Source organism: Manacus candei, unplaced genomic scaffold (genome assembly GCF_025592945.1).
Source record: "Manacus candei isolate 608988 ecotype Guabito, Panama unplaced genomic scaffold, ASM2559294v1 h1tg000014l, whole genome shotgun sequence".
Lineage (NCBI taxonomy): Eukaryota > Metazoa > Chordata > Aves > Passeriformes > Pipridae > Manacus > Manacus candei.
The window spans coordinates 53,515,490-53,533,349 of NW_026138062.1; the positions used below are offsets into that span (position 1 = coordinate 53,515,490).

General features: G+C 45.3%; 1 protein-coding gene across 10 annotated transcripts in view; it reads left to right on the forward strand.

Annotated features, from left to right (window-relative positions):
• ZYX (zyxin) overlaps window positions 1-17,860 on the forward strand; it is a 28,913-nt gene that overhangs the window by 3,392 nt on the left and 7,661 nt on the right. For 2 of the 10 annotated variants that reach the window (XM_051780754.1, XM_051780757.1), the window contains exons 1-2: window positions 11,533-12,769; window positions 16,544-16,804. In XM_051780754.1, coding sequence (XP_051636714.1) covers window positions 12,598-12,769; window positions 16,544-16,804 — 433 coding nt within the window. In that variant the 5' untranslated portion in view covers window positions 11,533-12,597. Of the gene's footprint in view, window positions 1-11,532; window positions 12,770-13,055; window positions 13,221-13,247; window positions 13,410-13,443; window positions 14,138-15,491; window positions 15,762-15,954; window positions 16,080-16,543; window positions 16,805-17,860 lie in introns of those variants that run through there. The other 8 variants (XM_051780758.1, XM_051780764.1, XM_051780763.1 and 5 more) reach the window with 6 other exon arrangements.

The window sequence follows — 17,860 nt, forward strand, 5'->3', positions numbered from 1 at the left end:
CAGGGTTGGGAGAGAGAGATATTTAAATGTCTAGAGAGACACTTGATCCTTAACATAGCTGGGTATCTCAAAGGAAGGAGCAGTAGAAAACAGCCACTTGCAATCTCCTAAATTGTTTGTATGATGGATGAAATTATGTGCCTCTCTGTTTACTGTAGAGCTGTAGACCTCCCTTTCCACAGCCCCTGTTGTGAGAGGCGTGCTGGGCAAAAGAGAAGGAAGGTTTGACCTCTTGTGGGGCTGTGGGTCACTGCCTTTAGGAACTTCTGTTTGCAGAGCAGAGCTTCAGTGCTGCCCAAACTAGGTCAAGGATGCTGGTGGAGGAAGTGCAACATAAAGCTCCCCTGACCTTTTTCTTCCTCCATTCCTGCACCTTTGTCCTGAATGCAAGAGAGAAATTGAGATGCCATAATCAACTCAATAAGCATGTGCTCCTAGGCAAGGGCCACCTATTTCTGGAATTGTGTGCCAAGGTGAGTTGGGAACAGACAAGCATCCATGCCTCCAATGGTCTCTTCCCGCCCCCTGGCATTCAGACCAAGTGGTCACTGTAAGTCTGAGCAGGAATGAGTGAGGAGGAAAACATAATTCCAGCAAAGCTAAAGATAGTGACCTTGTGCCTGGTAGAGGGGCTGGTAACAGCGGAGAGTAACGCAGTTTTAGATTAAGTATGGTTTTTAACAACTTCTTCTAAACCCACTATGAGGCCTCTGTCATAAACCTGGAGACTGGCTTATGCTGTAAATTGTTAACTTCTTGTTTGTGTTTTAAGAGACAGCTGTTCAGCAGTGTTTATCTTTTCTATAAGCCATTGATGAATACATTAAACCTATTTTACCAAGTGTTCCCTATATCTCTATATAAATATAAAGATCTTATAAATTATAAATACCGGAACAGCATCTTCCTAAGAAACACTGCTTATAAAATACAGAGCTATTGTCACTGTCATACCTGCTGAGTAAATTTATTCTTTTCATCAATTAATTATCAGGGATGCAGATTATATCACAGTAGGTAATGTGCCCCTGTCATCTCCCTTAGCTACCACTTAAACGAGTTAAAATGAAAAAAATACCAATATAAATCTTTCCAACTAATGCTCCACTTCCCAGTAAACATCACCAACCACAAAATATGTCTTCCTTCTGTCTACTCCTGTCCCCAGAGGTGTCATTGGGAACCATGTCTATCTTCCCATGAAAAGGCTCTGAAAAATGAATGTTCGCCACCTTCTGCTTCTCTGATGCTTTTTAAAATCCTTATGTAATATCGTGTGACCAACTACTATCCCAGAAAGACATGGAGAAACTTCCTACATGCTTCTTGCAAGATGTGTCTTCAGCTGTGGAAAGTATACAGAGGCCTATGAAGTTCATGAGTAGGAGATGTTTACAAAAATAGTATCTATATCAGATCTATAGAGGCAGAAGTCATCCTCTGGGGACTGTAGCTCCAATATGCTTCTCTTCTGGCCTCCTTCCACTGGCAGTTTGGATTCCCCAGCAAAAGCTACTTCTGGCAGAGATCTCAGTAATTGCTTCATAGAAGTAATGGATAGATGCCATAAGAGTTAATTCTACATCAAGCTGTATTAGCTACTGATAGGATTTTCATGTGGACCAAAAAGGAAATGAGATAGCAAAATGACTCATATAGTTGTTCTTGTTCAGAGCTCCTTTGGTGCAGGAGACAAACAGAAAGGCTTTTTATGAGGTTTAAAGAATGAAAAAAGCAGTGTCAATGTAGTTCAGATCCTGAAAGTGGTGCAACTTATCTGACATAAGTGAAAGGCTGGGTCCTTTCAAACTGGGAAAATATTTGAGGCTGTGTGAGTCAACTGAAGATTAGAAGGGACAACAGATGGAGAGAGGTAGGATATGTTTGCATTGCATATTGTGATATAAGCTCATGCTTACCTACACTCACATCTGAGCAAACGCGATCTTTTTCCGCCTGCACCCACAGCTCATAAATAACTTCTGGGAGAGCATATTAGTTCAGTGCTGAGATAGAACTAATCAATACAAATAATCAATACCTCAATAGTGTATTTATCAAAAAATCCTCCTGGGTATTTTGTCCCATATTGCTGAAGAGAGGTAATAGTGAGTGCCAAAACATTATTTTCCTCTCTCCTTGCATGGTGAGTTCTCGAATTGGCCTGTGCTGCTGAAGCAGAAACACGTGCTTTGTATATCCTGGCATGATCTATTGGAAACTGAACGTTGACAGAGCGTCCCAAATTAAGGATAGTCTTACTCAGAGGAATTCAATACTTTGATGTTAGCCAGATACCTTAAAAACACACTCATTTCAATGCAAGTTGAGATTCTTAAAAAATGTATTTCTGAAACAAATTTTAAGAATTTCTGCAGTGAAGAGGTATGTCATCCCCAAACATAAAGTGCAGGCAAACAGTGGGCTAGCTGTAATGTAACAATAGACAGGACTCACATGCGTACTTTGCTGCAAGATCCCTGTTATGTGACCTCGCTTAATTTGGTGGTATTTTATTAAAATGTAATCAACTTTCTGTATAACACATGGGTTTGACATATTGGTACACAAATAAGTGTTCAATACTCAGTGTTCGCCATTCTTTTCTCATCTTGATACTTGCCTTCCATTAGTTTTTCTTAGGAATTTGTAGCTTCAGAGTTTTTCAGAACATTGCTGTTTTGTAGGTTTTTAGCAAGTGTAATATTCACTCAGAATCTTCATCCATGTTTTGATTTTTATCCAGAGTCATGCAGAAGTGTCATGCTCTGTTTTGTATATATTAAGATCTCATTTTCATACAATTCCCATTTCATGACTTTACAGAAAACGCAGAAAAGGAATTTACCATCTGGGACTGTGGTGGTGCAGCTTGCTCTGTTAGCACTGATGCCTTTGTAGCACACTGACCTACTGCATGTGATCATGCATCATCTTCCATTTGAGCATGGAGAACCATTGCTCTCTGGAACTGCAGCTCAGCATCAAAGAATTAGCAAGTCTGCTTCATCTGTCACAAACTTCACCCACTCAGCAACACCATTCTGGCAAGTGTCTTTCATAAATCTATTCTGCATCCTCATATGTCCTTACCTTGTGTCTAAACCAGCTAAACGCCTGCTACACACAGAATGAGACTGAAGGTATTCTGGGCTGTTCTCTCAAATTCCAGTTTTTTCCACCATGGCCTGGGGCTTTTCCAGCAGCAAGTGAAGTGGGAAGATAAGTGATTTCAGATAAGGCACTCCTTCCCACTCCCTCCCTGCCAGGAAAGGCTCAGCAGATGCTAACAAATGAGGAGGAAAAAAGAAAGGAAATTCCAGGAGTGTTAAAAAAAAGGGAATTTGTTGAACCTCTGGCAGTCACATTGAGAATGTCAAGGTTCCTCACCATCAGGTGGGTAGTGCCAAGAGGGAAGGTCAGAGGAGGTGGCTTTGGAGGGTCAAAAAGGCTACTTGATATGCATTAGAGAAGCAGACACCACCCATGAGGTAAATGTGAGATGTATATTCGAGTGCAGACATCTTTGATGCAGTCTGAGTCTTATTTTGCCTTTTTTAAAACATTTACTTAATTCTCTACTGAATGTCTCATTTCCCAACAGTGAAATATACAGCAGCTACTTCTGCTAAATGTCAGTTGAATCTATACTAGTGGTGTTGCTCAAACTGCATTTTTAAAAATAATCTGCAAGCAGTTAATGTGCTTTTTAAATTCCCAGTGTTATGTAAAAAGGCACAATATTTTTAGCCTTACAAAATATCAGTTGTCATCTCCTCACTTTCTCCCTTTGATATACTGGAGATGGGGGACTAGAAGCTCAGAGAAACTGTGGATACTCACAGTTTTAAAAATACATTGTTGTTTGTTTTTTTTTTTCTCCTGCAATGTGCTTCTGGAGTTTTACAGATCTTAATAAAAAGATACAAAAATACCCTAAACCTTAAAAGCAAGTCTGAACAAAGAAAGTACTTCTTATTGTAAAAGCTAGAGATTCTGTCTTCACTGCCAAATTCTTAAGTCTGGAATAGTGACAGTATAATGTATCCTGGAGCAAAATATTAACTTAAACTGTTCGCTCATGTGCTGACAGAATGGCCCTCACATTTTAAAAAATCTCCAGAAATTGCTCTCTAACATAGAGAACACAGCTGTTGTGAGTAGGCTCTGGCAAATCAACATTGACTCAAACTATTTTTGGAATCAAGTCAGGCCTGCTGCTGTTTCTGGAAGATGTGAATACATCTACCTGCTCTGCTCTGCTCTGCTGCAGTCCATAAGGAATATGGTGGGTTCCAGAATATTTCCCTCTGTGCTTATTTGGAGGTGACCTTTCCATTCCCATCTGTTTACAAGTCTTCTGAGGTCTAATGTCTTTCCCTGCTGACAACCACCTTAATAAGAACATTTGGACCTTGCTTCTTTCTGTATTTTCTACTGAAATTTGAGGAACAGGATCTCAGAAGAGTCTGTCTTGCTGCCTTTTCTTCTTACTGTCTTGCAACACTTGACATCCTGATGGTACCTTCCGAGTAGGAGGCATCCCCTATCAGAAGCAGCCCAGCAAAGAAGAGCATCCTGACCTCAAACCTGTTGGGATCATAGCTGATCCTTGAAAGAAATCCACCAATGCAATTCATGAGGTGGCTACTGGAATAATAATGTTTATTGTTGCACCACACACTCTGTGGAGATACTATGTATCAATACTGGACTTAAGCAAAGGCTGTTAGCTTTTATCTGCTCTCACAGAAGGTTTGCTCTTCAGTTCTTTCTACCTTCCCAAAATTGTTTTTAATCTGCAGTAGGTAAGAGAACATTTATCATACTTTCATATTTACTACTTCTTCCTCAGTTTACTGTCAGCTGGGAGAAAGAGTTGAAATTATTGTAGATGAGGAGAGTTCTGGTCTTGTGGTCCCTCGAGTCACATAAATAATTGCTATGTTTAGGAGAGTGGCACCATGTAACTTGAAATTCCATTCCTTGCTTGGAGGTGCAGGGATTTGGAGAATAACAATTTTCGAGTCAAAAGCAAACACAAATGGAGACTCTAGGACTCTGGTATAATCTGGTAAGACAGCAAAGCAGGATGCAGCATCAGTGTAGGCTGAAAGACTAAATGAATTCTGAGTCTAATGAGGGAGTCATTCCAGCCTAAAACCAAGCCAGGGGCCTGAGAATATGCAACATTAAAGAGTAAAAAAGTCTACAATTTAGTGTCCCTCTAATTTTAACTGCAAGCTAAGGTCATTAAGCTGAATTTAGGTTTTTGGCACCAAAAGGCTGATATCTGTCTCTGATGTCTGGCAGTGATAGCATCTGAGGAGTTAAGAGACAATGAACAGCATCAACCAGATCAGACCTTCATCCATATTCTTCACAGATGAACTGTACCCTCTACCCTTTCCTGTCCCATTCCTCAAGAAAACTTATTGCAGTATGTAGTCTAGCCCTGTGGAATGTCTCCTTTTGAAATCTAAGAGGGAATGGATACAGATAGTATCCCATATGTACATTTAAATGTGGACCTCTTTGCAGATTTCCTCTTTTTTGGATCAGGACAAAATGGGAGCAGTTTTACTGCATTGGAGAAATGCAGGCTGTCCAGTGTGTCCCAAAGCAAGTGGACTGTTGGAACTAAGGCGGCTCCCTCCCTGTCAGGTTATTTCATCTGAGGTTGCACTGCTTGCCTGTACATTGATTGGATGTAATGTCTCTTGCAATGTCTCAAATCTGCCAAGCTGTTACACTAATCCATGTTATTTTCTAGTTTACTCCAAAAACATTTTCAGACAAATATTCATTTTTTATCAAATCTCATTTTTGTTTTATATTCTTAAAATAGAAGCTTGATGACCACCTTGGGATGATATAGTTTTGGAAAGCATGGCAATAAACGCCAAATAAACAGGAAATAAAAGGATTATTGGTGGTAAGACCCAGCAGTCCTTTTCATGGCATTGAACACTACGTACCAAGGCGTTGGTAAGAAAGCTGTTGGTGGGAGGCCCAGGAAAAGCAACACTGATCTGGAGAAATAGCTTTGTAAATATCCCATTCGTTTCTTTTGGCAACTAACACTGTCTCTGAAACCATCTGCAGAACTCTGCAGAAAATGGTTTTATAGGGCTTTCCTCATAACCTGAGCCTATTTTCATTAGCAACCTGATGAGATTCCGCTGGCTTAGTTTCCAAACATCTTTCACTACCTGCTGCTCCCAGCTTTTAGCCAGCACTGTCACAGGCATTACCTGGGCCTCAAGAATCCCAGGGAAGAAGTATATTTGCATATGAAGCCTGAACACAGATGACCTTCAGGCAGACTGCAACTGGCCAAATGCATATCTAAAGTGGTTTATATGGAAACTGAATGCTCTGGCTAAGGTTAAAGGTTCCAAATGACTTCTTTCATAAGCCATGGAAGCAAAGGGGCGGGAAGTTTGCCAAGTACTTCGGAGACATGGTCATCATATTGACCTTCATCAAGGCAACTGAAGAATGCCTTGGAAATGCATCTCCAGAAATGTACATCCAAGCTGAGTTTTTTAATCACAGAATCTTAGAATCATCATGGTGGGAAAAGACCTCTAAGATAATGTTATGTCCTGAGCCTTTGCCCAGGCATCTGCAACTGACAGGCAGGGATGGTTCACAGTTATGGGAGGAAAAGCACTTTGCGTTGGTACAAAGTGGTGGGAGTCAACTGATCCAGAATTTAGGCTATGTCTCTGTCATGCCAGCACACCTCTGGAGAACCCAATATGCAAATAGTCAATGACTTGGTAATACAAAGTGGAACACTTTTGAGGACCTCTCCTGCATTTTGAACAATAGCTGTGGCTACTGATCTCTCAGTGTCACTTAGACTAGCTACAAAAGCTGGCAATGGTGGCCTATAATTGCTACTACCCTATCCTGAACAGTCAGTGCTTGATCACTTTGCTGCATACAGAATGAACTTAGCACAGATCTTCAGTAAGACCTGTCACACCCTTATATTTTCAACCTACTGAAAATCATACTCTGCTTGAAAACCAGCTCTCTCCTGTAAATTGTCACTTGTCACAGACTCCTAGCTGCCACTGAAAGGACAGTGGCTCCACTGCAAGTCCCTGCTAATTATCTTGACAATCCCATGAAACAAAGATTTTTGTCTGGCCTGTAGTTATCCTTTTATTCATACTGTCAGTAAATTAACTAGCAGGGGTACTAGTAGCCACAGGTACTAAGCCTGGGAATTGCAGGAAACTTCATATAGCCCCACACCTTTTGCTTTTGGAAAGCAAGGAAAGCTGTACTCAAATGGTGGTTTACTGTGCAGCCTGTGGGTAACATTTGGCCTGGGGTTTTTTCTTTTTAATTTTTCCTTTTTTTTTTTTTTTTTGCAAGCAGACTGTTGGACCATATGCCTGTATTGTCTGTTTGGTTGGTTTGTTGCTTTGCTCCAGGCCTTGGTTCCGTGATCATCTATACTGTGTACATACTAGGTTTTGCCAGGACTCTAATCTGGAGTTAACCAATTATTTGGTTTTATGAGAGGGTAGTTTGCTTCAGGATCCACACCCTATAGATAATGCAGGTGGGGACTATACCAGGTTTCATTCTTACTGACCAGAGCAATCTGCTTGTGCATGCCTAATGTACTCACAGGTCCAGCATGCCCTGACATATGCATGGCACCTCTTCATAGGCACCACAGAATTAACAGTCTCCAAAGCCTGTCTCTGCTTATCTGGCTATCCCAGTTCTTCTGCAGTAAAATAATAGCACTGGGATAGAAAGGGGCCATCTGTGGACTGGACTGATTAGGATCCTGTCCCAGGTTAATGTTACTGAGACTGTAGCTTGGCATCTCTGTCCCTCCAGTACCAAGCAGCTGCACCAGATCCTTCCCTGGGAAGCCACTACACAACTTCTATTGTATGACATAGGAGGACACTCAGTATGATATCAAGAGAGTTGAGAACCTGCTTTTGCCTCTCAGCTTTGTCACAGGGAGGATGCGGGGAAAGAACCCTTTTCCCAGGCTGTGGCACCCTCCCCCTGACACATATACTGGAATTATTTCTGGGACTTTTTTTCAAAATCCCCTAGGAGGCAACACAGTGAGCACCCAGGAGTACCTGTGTCTATTGATTATACTCATTTGTAGGAAGGAGCATGGCCTGTTTGTGCCATGCTTACAAGACTACATAATAGAGTGAAGAAAGGAGACCTGCATGAGAGCATGGCACTCGGGTGGAAAGAGGCTTGCACTACACACAGGAACTCTTAAATTAGCAGGCTGACAGATGTGTTTCTTTGATAGTCACTTCTGACAAGCAGTAATATTTGCCATAGAACATCCAAATATGTCACTGCTTGTCTTGCTGGTGGCAATGGGTGGGGCACACAGTTGAGGAAATGGTAAGGGTGCCTTGGAATGTGGAAATGGCAGCTTTCCGAGCAGAATGGGCTCTGGCGGCCGTCTATACTCAACCACACACATGGGCATGCCCCAAGAGCTATCTCGTAGTTTTCCAGAGTTGCAGAACAGGTCGTACAGCACCTGAGGGAAGAGATATCCACTGGGACAGCCTGCTTGCATCCCTCATTCCTCGGGCACAGAGCCCAGCAGCAGTGAGCAGTAGGTGTGGGAGCGCCATGTGAGGGGAAGCCTGTCAGTGAGCAAGCCCCAGGAGTCATGGAATTGCAGGCCTGCTGCCATGCTGAGAAGCAGATATAGGCAGCAGCTTGGCAGGAAATTTTGGTGGAAGGAGATAAGGAAACAGCAGTGGCGATTCATCTGGGAGCTGCACCTCCTGCTCAGGAGGCCCTACTATGGCTCTGTCTAGGAAAGATCTGCCAGCCTTGCTGGAAATGGAGCTTCTTCCCTGGACAGACACCACCTAGTCCCCTGTTCTCCTGGGTGCCTGGCTGCCATGACCAGTCATGTCCTGGCATGACCAAGGTCATACCACAGAGATCCTCTGCTCTCTCTTATTTGTATGTGTCTGATTTGCCTCATTAAAAAAGCATTTCACAGGTTTGGATTTTTTTCTATTTACAGCTTTTGGCCTATTCTAGTGTTTTAGTCAGGGTACTCTAATTATATGTGTGTGGGCGGAGTGGCCTTTTGAAGTATGTACATATGTGCATGTGTACCATGCAATACCTTCACAGTGGGATTTGAGGGCCTTCAGTTGCAGAGATCACAGAGGCTCTCTGTAGCTACTAAACAGCTCCCCTTCTTGAGGAGGGACACTTCTGATGTATGCTTTGAAGAGAACCAGCAAGGACACACTAGATAAATGTCCTGGGCTGGTCATTCAGGGACTTCACAATTCGTGACCTTTGCAAATAGCATTCCTGACTGTGTGCCAGTTTCACAGATGCAGGAAGATGACTAGGCTCATAAGGACTGCTGTCTCTTAAGGCTCTGCTGTCCCCAGCACAGCTCTCTGTGTTTGGCACACAGCTGTCAACAAACATCCCGCAAGGGGACTAAGGCACTCCAACTTGAGCAGCACTCCTGCTGTTTGGTCAGGAGAAAGGCAGCTCTGCACACGTCATGGCCTCCATGAAGGGTGTGAGCAGCAGCCGTGGCAGGTGACAATCTGTGCCAGATGTAGTCTTTCACACGGAGAATGCACTTGAGGGTGGGAGCAAGGAGCATGCCAGGAGAGGGACGTGCTGTGGGAGCACAACAGATCCTAGGAGACCTCTTAGCAAGGTGCATTACATAGAATCATGGAATTGTTCAGGTTTGAAAAGTACTCTAAGTTCATTGAATCCAACTGAAACATCTGTTGGTCCATATGGATGCAGGCAATTTGCTGCAGGTGGTTCTGCCCTGGACAGTGCAGGCCTAACCTCATCTGTACCTCTCAGCCTGGGGACCAAAGCAGATCCATTACATATTCCTAACTCTTCCAGTAGGCTCAGACATAGCATTTAATACAGCACGGGGAAAGTTTATTAAGTGGTAACTTAGCAATAATCAGTAAAATGTGGTTAGACTAAACAGAAGTTATATGACTAAAGCATCAGAGATTTGACACAGATATAAGTCAGAACTTTTCACTGCTTAGGAAAAACATGGACTCCTGTATGGCATCACTAATTGTTAACTAACTCACGCTGAGAAAAAATGGCACTAATTGATCTGTTGATATGAATAGAAATTATACAGATACAGACATTTTGCGTTATTAATAACTAAAGCACCCTGTCCAGATTCCAGATTGCTTTCTTCTGACATTAAACATATATCTAGCACAAAGATTCCCATCTGCAGCTACCTGAACCCTACCTGGCTATCAGAACAGATTTTCTGCCCAACTAGTTTAACTCCATGATAGTGTTCTGGCAAATAATCCTTCCTTTTGCATTCAAGGACTTATTTTTTTCTTCTCTTACATCTGTTTTTATTTTCATTTTATGGGCATCACTGCTAGCATACTCCTCATCCCAGTGCAGTATATGAATTTGCCACATCACTTCTGTGTGGCATTATTCTTTATTTACCCTTTGCATTACATGACTGAATTACCAGTGAAGATTCTTTATACCTGTCTCCATTAAAACTTAGTCTCTCTGAGGTGAGTGCCTTGAACTCTAAGCATTTCTAAGCTTTGATTTGATAGCCAGTACTGGGGCTTGCATCCTGTCATTTGCCTCAAAGAAGCACCCAGCTAGAACTTTGTCTTCAAAATGCCTCCAACACCTGCTTTGTAGTGGGCTGTCACTTCACCCATTGTGTATAGTAGCATTCGCATCACAATATAATCCAAATATTAGATCCCTTTTAGTCATGGTATGGGACAGACAGAGTGATTTATGCAGAGGGCTGCTGCTAATTCCAGAAATAACAAGGTCTGGCACAAGCTAAGTATACCTGCTAATCCATCACTGTACCCAGACAGCTAAATGCCTCTTCAGGACTAATATTTTCCTTCAACTAATGAGAGTGACTACAACTGTGTACATCTTAGGGCTCTAATTTTCATTTGCAGCGGGAAAATGTCTACTCTTTCAAGCAAATAATTCCATGAAGGAAGGTTGCTAGCATAAGGAGATTCTAATTCTCTTCCCGGAGCAGTCAGAACTAACATAGGGAAGTCATCTTCATTTCTGATTACAAAACACAAACTTTAAGTCTACTATATGGCAAGCATGAAATCAGGTTAGCTTCCCCCTGTGTACTGATATATTCTGATTTGAGAAGTCTACCTTTCGCATGTGCAACCTGCAAAACACCTCTGTTTCGTATGTGTTTCTTCATAGTGAGGAATTAATACAAAATGCCTAAGACAATCTGCTTTTCTTATTCCCACTTTGCTTTATCTGCCTTCATGAACTTTTAACATCACCGCTTGGGTGAGACAATCAAACATGCAAGCATCTGGTTTTATGAGGATGTGACCAGAAAATATGAGAGCACAGATCTTTTTTTCGTATTCACTCAGCACTTTTTTAATCTCAGTCTGAGACATTCTTTGTTTCCTCTGGAGTCAAGGCTAGCCCAGGGAACAGCAGCAGAGTTCTCTGACGTCAGGCTGATCGTGTAAAGGGTGCTGTGATGTTCCAGAATTTGGTTAGCAATTCCGCAATGAAATGTTTTTAGCTGTGCACTGACATCTTTACCTGAACGAGAGGGAAAAGGACTCACTGCACTAGAAAAGTGACGGTCTTAGAAGACCCAGCACAGAGATACCTTCCTTATCCTATATAATTACCTTGTGCATTAATCATAGGAGGTAACAGAGTTGATGCCATGCCTAGAAAAGCAGCAGTAACTCCGGGGTTATTTAGAACCCACAGAAGAGCTATATATGCCTAAGTTTAGAGCTATATATCAATGGTTGCAGCTATGTGAGGAGTGATATGCTCAGCATTGTTATGGGTGGCATTTTCATATGGTATGTAACACTGAAAAACCTCAGAGAGCCAAATTTTTCCAACTGTATCATCTGGTTAAATAAAAAGATATAACTTCTTTGTACAAGCCTTATGTGTAAAATTAAAGACTTGTTTACACTGGATTTAAGCCTTGGATGAATCTCTTTGCCTAGCTCTCTAGTGTGAGCATTTTGCAATAGTGCAGACTGGTGTGGTTTGTGGCTTACTCACCCACCTGCAAGTAAACTACCAGTACTGAAAGATACCTGTGTTGATAGGTAAGTCATAGGAGCAGAAAAACCACAAAACCCTTGAGCATTACCAAATACAGTAATTCTCCAGGGCATTTGCAACAGTAGGGCTATTAACCCCAATATTAAGACCAAATTCCAAAGTCCAAGTACAATGATTTCTCCCAGCACAAGAATTCTGTCTTTATTGGTGCTCCTCCTTCCTGAGAGGCTTTGAAGCAAGAAGCAGCAAAGACTGGGGTTGAAAATTACATGTTCTGTTGTGCTGGGTCAGGTTGTCCCCGTTCTAGAGCAGGGCTGGAACCACAGCCAGCACTGGGATAAAAATAAAACCGATGTGCAGCACTGGCAATGCAACAAAGCAATTCCTGTGGATAGTATTTGATATAAACCAGCTTATAGCGTTTGCCTTGCAGCCAGTGTAAGGAGAACAAGTCGCTTTTCTGCACGGTGGAGTCATCTGATGTTTGCTTTAATTTCTGGCAGAATGAGGGAGCGTGAGTCAGATGCTCTCACAGCTGGCTTGGGCGAGGAAGAGGCCAGCAGGGACCCTGACTCACCAGAGCCGCCGCATTTCTTCCGAAAATCCAGCTCAGCGAGTGGAAGTGAAATCACGGGCTGGGGGCAGCTCCAAGGTTAGGGAAAGCGGGAGGAGCAGGGCTCTATGCGGGGGGCAGTCAGCGAGCCCAGCCCAGGGTCGGTGCCGAGGGTACCGGTGAGAAACCACGACAGACACGTCTCGCTCGCGTTCTCGGGCAGGCAGAGAACAGCCCCCTCCCCAGCCGGCACAGCCCGGGGCCACTGCCCCGGCAAGCCCCGTCCCCCCGTTACCTCATTGCCACATTCCCCAGCGAGTGAGCTCAGCTGTGTGCGCAGCCTCGCGCCTTTTATGGTCAAACAACTTTGCCTGGGCGAGGCTTTTTTCGCGAGTTGGGAGGAAGCGCCGGGGCTCAGCCTCTCCCCCGCCTCTCGGTGCTGTTGCCTCTCCTGGCGGGCGGGCCGGGGCAGCCGAGGAGCCCGGCCCCAGCCCCAGCGCCAGCCCCGAAAGCCCCAGCCCCGGGGGTGGCATTTCCCGCTCCCCCAGAGGTGAGTCTCTTCGCTTGGCTTAGCGACAAAGCTTTTGTTCTTTGCCCTGGGGCTGGCGCGGGGCGTGGAGGTGTGTGGGGGTTTCCTGCCGCTCCCGCCCTCGGACAAGAGACCTTCGCTCTCGGTGGGGCTGATTTACGGTCGTGAGGGCGTTTGCCCCTCCGCAGATAGAAGGTTCGCGTGTGTGAGGTGAGTTTTCTTCTCTCTCAGTGCAATGGAGGCGGCTCAGCGCTCCCGCACAGCCCCGGGTGCGGGGGAGAGGGAGGGGGTGCTGCCGGGCTTTACTCGGGACAAGCTCTCTTTTGTGTGCGCATGGATGAGCGAGACACCTCGGGAGCCTTTTTCCAGATGTGTTTGAGAGAGGAGTCTGGGGCGCTTTGTGTATGAAATTTACTTAATTTAGGACTTTCTATCTCTCTGAGAAAGCGAAGACTCAAGTGCTTGCAAAGTCGTAGAACTTTCTAACGTTTTAAATATGTTTGCATAGCTTTTTGGAGTTTTTCCTCTCTTTTTTTTTTTCCTCCCTTGCAGAGGGAGGAGGCAAGCCCAGCATCTGTGAGAGAAGTTTGTAACTCCGAATATCCCCCTCCCCCAGCCCGGTTGCTTTAAGGCTCTACCTTGCAGCTTGCATAGCTGACTGACTTTTCTCTCTTTGAAGCTTTGTAGCTTTGGGGCAGGCTCGGAGAACTTTCTCTATGAAAATAAGCATAACTCCTAAATCCGTTGAATCTATTCTTAATACTCTTTTTTTTTCTTTTTTTCTTCTTTTTTCTGTAGTTCTCCTTCTGACTCCCCTCAATTGGGAGGAAGTTGGGAAATAGGGGAAGTGCAGATGCGGTGTATGAAACCACGATGCTGGGCTGGCTTTTACAGGGGCTCCCAGCGTGGCTGGAGCCAAACTGCTTTTACCAACAGAGGTGAAAAATGGCTCTCAGGTCTCTGCTTCCTCCAATTCCTCTTGCTTTCACTACTGCAGGAAAGGAGCAGAGCTTTTGAAAGTGGTATCATGGGATCAAATAACTGAAAGCTCTCTGGATGCATAAGAAGTGGCAGACCCACTACGGGACCTCCTGGGAGATGTCACCTGGTTTTGTCCTCCTACTTTTCCTTGCTGTCAGAGAGAAACAGTGTATGAGGCAACTAGGTATCCACACTGTGTCCTTTGAGGGCATCTTTCTTCTTAGCTCCACTTGAGTCATCTTAAATACTGTTACAGGAGGTAGAAAAATCTCTCCCCTTGGGGAAAATGTGAGGATGAGAAGGATTTGAGATTAGGTCTCTTGGCATCACATTCCCTCTTCCATAGCTTTCACAATCTGCGCCACAGGACTTGCATGAGCTGTGTGTTTCTGCAAAGGCTTAGATGGCATTGGCAGCGCCCCAGGGTTGGGAGGGTGACTCTGCAAGGCCAGCCTTTCTCAGGCGGTTTGGTCTGTGTGGGGGTGGACTGATAAACAGAAACAAGGATGAGCAGGGGCAGCTGCTGGATGGAGACAGCCCTGAGCAGAAAAGGGCCTTAAGTGCAACATAGCATATCGGGAAATGGGCTTCTTTGGGTTAAGGGAGATAGCATCTGCTGGTAGCAAAGCCAGTGGATTTCTGTGAAGCAGCCAATGTCCCAAGACAGTATGTTGACCAGCTCCAGTATGGATCATGGTTAGAAGTGACATTGTCACTGTAGTGTTCTGCTCATAATGCTGTCAAATCTGGTAGGACTACTGTTCCACCATGTGGCTCACTACACCATAGTGAAATAGTCGAGCATGAGGCAGAAGTCTCTAAAGAAAAGCTGGAGGTCTTTTTAATAGCTTCTGTAGCTTGGCTGGAAGCTGTAGAATGGAGAGAGTTGGTCAGTCCCTTCTGACTTGCAAGTTTGCTTGACCCCTACAAGTTTGAGGGATTGAGGACAGACCTTGCTAATTACTCTTCAGCCTTGGCCCTTTCCTCATGCTGGATCAAGTGGAAGATGCTCAGCACAGCTTTTTGACTAGTGCTTACTGTTTCAGCCTCTTTCTCCCTTTGAAAAGCCCAGAAGAGTTTGTCCAAACATATGAAACTCATCAGCCCTTCACAAAGGGAAGAAAAAGTGCAGCAGCATGGACGTTGTGTTTGTGTTGTCACATGCTTGTGACCTGGAGAAGCTGTGACAGGTTACTATATCATGCCACACTGCACTGAGTCGTGGGAGCGCTTAGAATGGGGCACGACGGTCTTATCAGCAGACAGGGGTAATCGGGGGTGGGCGGATATTTGTGGCACCAGGGCTGTCTGTCCCAGCAGCTGTTATTGTCCGTGAGAGAAGCCGGCAGTGTGGAGGGGCACTGATTTGGACATGCCAACGTGAAATGCTGGCACGGAGCCCCTGTGCTGACGGCAGCCCTATTGTGCTGGGGTGTTAGGAGGGCTATAGCCATGCCAGGCTTTACAACAAAGCGTCTGGCTCCATGGAGGCTTCTCGCACGAGTGAGGTTGTTGGCCTGGGGGAATCCTGGAGATGTGCCTCTTCTCAGGAGACCTGGGGTTCCCCCAGCAGCCGGCTCGGTACGGGTATCCTCCGGCTGCTCGAGCCGAGGGAGAGGGGCAGGTTCACAAGCCCCCAGCAGGCCTGGCCGAGGGGAGCCCCGGCTGCGGGGTGCTGCCCGCGCCCCTGGCAGCCCAAAGGGGCGGGCGGGGGGCGGTGGCGCCGAGGCGGCATCCGGGGAGCGCTTCCTGGCGGGGGCGGAGCGGGCGGCGGAGCCGCGGCCAGCCCGGCCGTGGGCAGGGAGCGGGGATAGCGGGGGTTCTGCCTGGGGGTGTGACACCGAGGAGAGCCCCACCTGCCCCGTCGTTCTGCCTCCGCCGGCATGGAGGGGCCTGGAGGTAAAGGGTGGGGGGTGCCGGGGCTTGGAGTGGGGGCTGGGGGAGCGTTGCTGGGACTGTCACAGGCTGAGGTCGAGGGGAGCTGTCTGGCGTTATTGGGTAAAGGGGAAAGGAAATGCTGACTCCAGTTCTGGGGGCACCCATTGGGGTGCGGGATATCACCGTCCTGGTCACCATGATCCCCTTCGGCGTGTGAGGCTCTGGTGCAGCAGAGATCTGTGTTTCTCTGTGTCCAGAACCCCTTTGTGGTTAATGCCATCCTGAGTTGAAGTGGTGAAGTATGATGGCTCATTCAAGCTGTCTGCAGTTTCTGTTCCTCCTTTTTCCTCTGCTTAGGCACCTCACCCTCTGGCCTGACTTAAATTCCTGTATCCCTCTGTTTCACATTCACATCCTCTCTATTAAGTTTCACTCTGGCTCAAGGATGACTTCATGTAGGTTTCCTCCGTCTTCTCTCCTGCCAGGTGCTGAGAAGATGGCCTCCCCAGGTGCCCCAGGGACCCGCATGACGTCCACAGTCAGCATCAACATTTCTACGCCCTCCTTCTACAATCCACAGAAGAAATTTGCACCCGTGGTTGCCCCTAAACCCAAGGTGAACCCCTTCAAGTCTGGGGGAGCATCAGAGTCATCGCTGCCACCGCCTCCTGGACCTGGTGCCCAGCGTGCTCAGATAGGGAAGGTGGGGGAGGTTCCATCAGCATCCATGTCCCTGCTGGCAGAAGGTAGGTGAGGGTTGGCATGGCAGATGTGAATATGCATTTCTAAATTCTCAAGGTGTGAGATCTGTGACTGCGATAAACATGACCACAGGTGCATAACTGCTATAAATGATGGATATTCTTGCTGTAGAGGCTGGCAGATTCCAGTCTCAGATGTCGAGAATGAGATAAATGGATTAGAAAGGTTTCTCAAAGTACGTAGTATCCTCATTAGGAAAGGAGGTGGGAAGGCAGTCCTGCACTGCACTAATGCTGGAGGAACGCAATGGATTTTTCGCAGTATTCCCTGGGTGCATAGTTGTGTAATTGCAGTCAGTTTCTGGCCAGCATATCTGAGAGCAAGTATGTTGCAGAGAAGTTGACCCTGATAGTGATGAATCATGCTGTTGTCCTTCTTCATGATTGGTTCCAGCTCAAGTTGGTTATCTCTGACTGTGGAGATCCTTCTTGTGGACCCTACAATTGCCATCTTTCCTTCTGGAGAAGAGGAGGGAGAAATATTTGCCTGAAAAAATGATGGCAGTGATCATAAACAGGAAGTGAGACTTAGAGTTTGTATGTCTTGTACAGTTTTGTACTTTTCCTAGTGGTTTGGGTTGGGTGTGTTTTCCTGTGTAGAGTGACTTCTTGATTCACTGTGGTTTTCTTTTTTCTTTCTTTCTTTTTTTATGTGTTTTTTTTATTTCCTGTGGTGGTGGCATGTTGGGGGTTTTTTTGTGTGTCATGTTTTGTTGCTTGTTTGGTTTTGTGTCCTCTAAGAAGCACGGTTGTGTGGTTCTGTAGTTGGAACTAATCAGCATAGGGCCATCAGAAATTTCCTTGAGGACCCTTTGCTAATGCTTGATGCTCACGTTACCCCAAGGTTCTACCAAGTCAAGGGTGCATCTCAGTCAGGACACATGTGTTCAGATAATAGTGGTTTAAATTTCTTTCCCTGTTTAGCATAGACTGTGCAACACTAATATTTTTTAGGTTAGCATGCTAAGTTAGTAGGCAGCTGACCTGATGGTAGGAAGGCTGTTCCTGTGCTTAGAGGAGAGAAATTAAGCCATTTTTTTC